Source organism: Amblyomma americanum, chromosome 2, assembly GCF_052857255.1.
Source record: "Amblyomma americanum isolate KBUSLIRL-KWMA chromosome 2, ASM5285725v1, whole genome shotgun sequence".
Classification (NCBI taxonomy): domain Eukaryota; kingdom Metazoa; phylum Arthropoda; class Arachnida; order Ixodida; family Ixodidae; genus Amblyomma; species Amblyomma americanum.
Window position 1 is genome coordinate 52748735 of NC_135498.1, and position 3750 is coordinate 52752484.

Below are 3750 nucleotides of genomic sequence, written 5' to 3' on the forward strand. Positions count from 1 at the left end.
GGAGTGGACATATACGAAACACCGTAGATGCAAACAAAATTGGAGGATGCTTAAGCTTCGTCTTTGAGTGGGACGCGACAGCGTGTTGCAGGCTGCCAAGGAGTCCACGGAACGCCATCGCCCGTTGGGCGCGACGCCCCCGTTGGACAAAACGCTCGGAGTCTATAGGAGGCCTCCCAGAACACAGCCGCTGCTCCACACTAGCACTCGCAGACGGCTGCGGTTCCATCACACCTGATCAGGAACGAACAACACTACTCCGATGCAGATGGATGGATAAGGCTGAACCCTTTAAATCGGGCGGTGGTTCAAGCCCCCTAGCCATGAAGGTCATCTATGCGCGCGCCATCTGCCGGGCAAGTGCCGTGCATGGCGAAGGTGGGTTTCAGTTGGTCCCATACGATAGCGCTACGACTGCCCACCATGTAAGGTCCCTCTATAATATTATTGAGGGACTTTACCACCATGCCCAGAGGAAATTTACCGGAAACACATGGTACTCGCTTAATTCGGACATCTGTAATTTACATGCTCATTACTCACGTACGCCTCAGTACAGATCTCGGAGATACGCTTATAAGAAACCCGTCAATACCAGCTGTTGGGCGAGTCCCGTATATTGCGCTTTTATGGATCACCACGAAACCCGTGCATTCAATATAGACACGCCTTTATTCATGTCCAACCGTCGAGCCGTCGTGGCGGAGTGGAAGCGTCCGCGTCTCAAACGCCAAAGGCCCTGACTTGACTCCCGGCCTTGACCCAGGTTTTTTTATTCATTGAGTGTGCGTGCTCTCCGCAGCCCCTGAATATTGCCGACGCGCTGTGCCGACAACTACTACTACGCCGACGGCTTTTCGACCGAACGAGCTGTATACGCTGTAGCGCAAAAACCACAAGGCATGACAGCAAAAATTAAAACACCAAAGCTGAAAGCATCGAAAACACTGCACAAACTGGGTGCGTGGGGAACAGTAAGTAAAGAAATAGTTTATCATCTAGTTGGTGGCATGCATAAATCTGTCTATTGGGAAGGAATGCACTGGAGCGGGCAATGTATTCCAATGTTCAATGGTAGGCGGAAAGAAAATTTATTCAAACTCACTGGTGCGAGCAAAGTAGGGTGAGTGATTAAGATCATGATAACTTCTTGTTGACGATGGTATGGCATTCGTGATGTACAGTCTTTGCCAAAAGTAACCGGGTACAGGTGATTTGTTTCTTAGCCGCCTAGCGAAGCACTTATGGCAGCCCTTATTAAGCTCTGAATCTGTGTAAAGTAAGGCGAGCCCTTGTTCTCACGTTTTGACACCTGTCGATCTTTAGGGGTACCGTAAAGGCTTCGTTATAAGGTTGAGAAGCAAAAACCTGCCGCTCAGTTACTTTTGGCAAATGGGGCAACTGTGCAATTGAGAGTCTGCAGTACGAATGAACGACACAGCGTAAAAATTTTAACGATTCCAGTTGCCGACGAGTGGCGAGGGCAGTTAACTGTAATGATTCGAGGGAAGAAAAGAGCTGGAACTCATGGCGATTACATATGAAGCGATTTGTTTTCTTTTGGATGGCCTCATGCAGTTTTCTGAATGCCTGTTAGCTCGTAAGGGTTCCACACAAAACAACCATAGTCAAGATCTGTACACTAGCAAGCTGGTTTCCTTCGGAACTTGGCAATCATAATCACCATCGTCATCTTCACAAGGAAAAGGAAGTTGAGACCAGGAGAGCACGTTCCCCTCCCCGGCGCTGTCTTTCCCGACGCATCGCTCGACATTCCACGAAAAATGGCGAAGCGGTTGAGGTCCCCGAGCACGACGAGCGACGACAGCGGCGGTGAGTAGAACTAACTCTAAGACGTGCACGCGTGAGGACCGAAACATGAGTTCAGTGAAAAGTGGAGTGGCGCTTCACCACATGCCAGCTTTCTAAGCACACGATGCATTCAGGTCTTACTGTCACCCCACTTGGCAAAGAAATGTTCACACGACAGCGTTTTATGACCACATATAGATCGAGTGGTGCTGTAAGAAATGGAGAGCTTGCTTGCACTCCTGGAGCTCTGTGCCCCTATTTAAACCACACTCAAAACTCGAATACGCCCGTATGGGAGTAAAAGAGGTGTAGACTCCCTTTTATTAAAGGGGGTGTGCTAGAGGACAGCTTACTCCCCTTTATGCTCCGTTCTGTTTAGAGTGATGCATGTAGCTTGGCTTCTGCGTTTGCAGCGACATCCTGCACTCGTGAAACTGTAGCGCTGTAATATTTTATGGGAAAAATAAACCGGAAGGTCATTTTGTGCAGCTACCAATAAGCGAGAATCTTGAAGCTAAAGCTTCATTAGGTAAGGCAGATTTCGCCATGCGTTGCTGGTTGACCTTCAAGTGAGCCAGAGGCCAAGTGTGGCTATAGGCCTTACAATATGTGGTCCATCGTGGTGTCGCACCACTTGACCTGTGACCTTTGACTTTTCTATTCGTCGGTAGAGGGCGGTAAAATAGGCCGCAGCGTTCATTGGGTGACCGACCTCTCGCGATGAACCATTAACTGCCACCTGCCAAGGTGGTAGGGTGAGAGCGCTGCCTATCCAGTGTGCGGAACGCACTCAACGTTACAGACGCAAGCCGCGTCTGCTTGCCCGATACACCACAGCTTTCGCTCTCTAACCAGGTTAAGCAGTAGTTGAACCGCAGCTAATTTTTCCAGTGTTAGTCCTGGCGACTGAAAAACGCCGGGTCACATTACGTTGGGTCGCCTTCAAGCGTAAGCGGCTACAGTTTTCGCACTGTTGTTAGGTTGTTAGTGGCTATTTATTAATAAAATAACAATGGAAGGAAAAGATGTTTCTAGCCGCGGCATCTGCCATCGAAACCTGAAGCACCTGAGCTGTGGCTGGCGGGAATAAAAGGAGAGGAAGAGGGAAAGAAATTGGGGGGCGATATTAAGAAAGGATAGGGGTAGGGGGTAACATTCGCACTGTTATTAGTGGCACGGGCAGGGACACTTTATTTTTCGTTCTTTTTATCGTTCCACAATAATTTTTTTGTTTTTGTTTTACAGAATTGGGAGACACGTCAGTGTTCGGTACATCGGCGTTTGGCACGTCGGCGTTCGGCGTATTCGATGGAGACAGCAGCGTCATCAGTCTCTGCCTGGACGACACCGATGTCAACATGTGAGCTCACCCATGCGGACGACTGTACAGTACCACTCGCCCTGCATCAGCGATACGATCAGAAGGGGGATTATATAGCCCGAACAGCAGACGCACATACTTTTCTTGGATGTGACCACTCAGCCACTGTGGCGGCTTAGTTTCTTTGCTTACTGGATGCATTGCTAGAAATATAATGGTGCACCGTGTAATTTGAACAATCATAAAAAGGCTGCATAGATGTATTTCAAGTTGCATGCAAAGGCAGCGGAGAAATTAAGTTGTTTCGCTAATGCTGCGTTCTATGAACTTATGAAATGTACATATCCGCACACGCCTGTTATTGCTTTGATGATTGGGAAAGCAGTTAAACAAACCTCACAATCATACTTCTCGTACCACTAGGGCTTTCTTTGGTGGAGCCGTCAACTCGTTATTTCTCTCTCTCTCTCTGCCATATCGTAGCAAAACTCCGCAAACGGAAGACTGTGAATAAATGTTTTTCGACCATATATGGTCCAGAGTTGATGAAAAGTTCGAGCAGTGAACTCCCGTCAGCGCGAGCGAGCGCAGACGACCGAATAGTCACAATTGTATGC

The 3750-nt window shown here is 48.5% G+C and overlaps 1 protein-coding gene across 1 annotated transcript in view; it reads left to right on the plus strand.

Annotated features, from left to right (window-relative positions):
- The first annotated feature begins 1752 nt into the window (after positions 1-1752).
- Positions 1753-3750, plus strand: part of LOC144119687 (uncharacterized) — a 16102-nt gene continuing 14104 nt past the window's right edge. The window contains exons 1-2 of the mRNA XM_077652253.1: positions 1753-1833; positions 3058-3172. Coding sequence (XP_077508379.1) covers positions 1785-1833; positions 3058-3172 — 164 coding nt within the window. The 5' untranslated portion in view covers positions 1753-1784. The remainder of the gene's footprint in view (positions 1834-3057; positions 3173-3750) is intronic.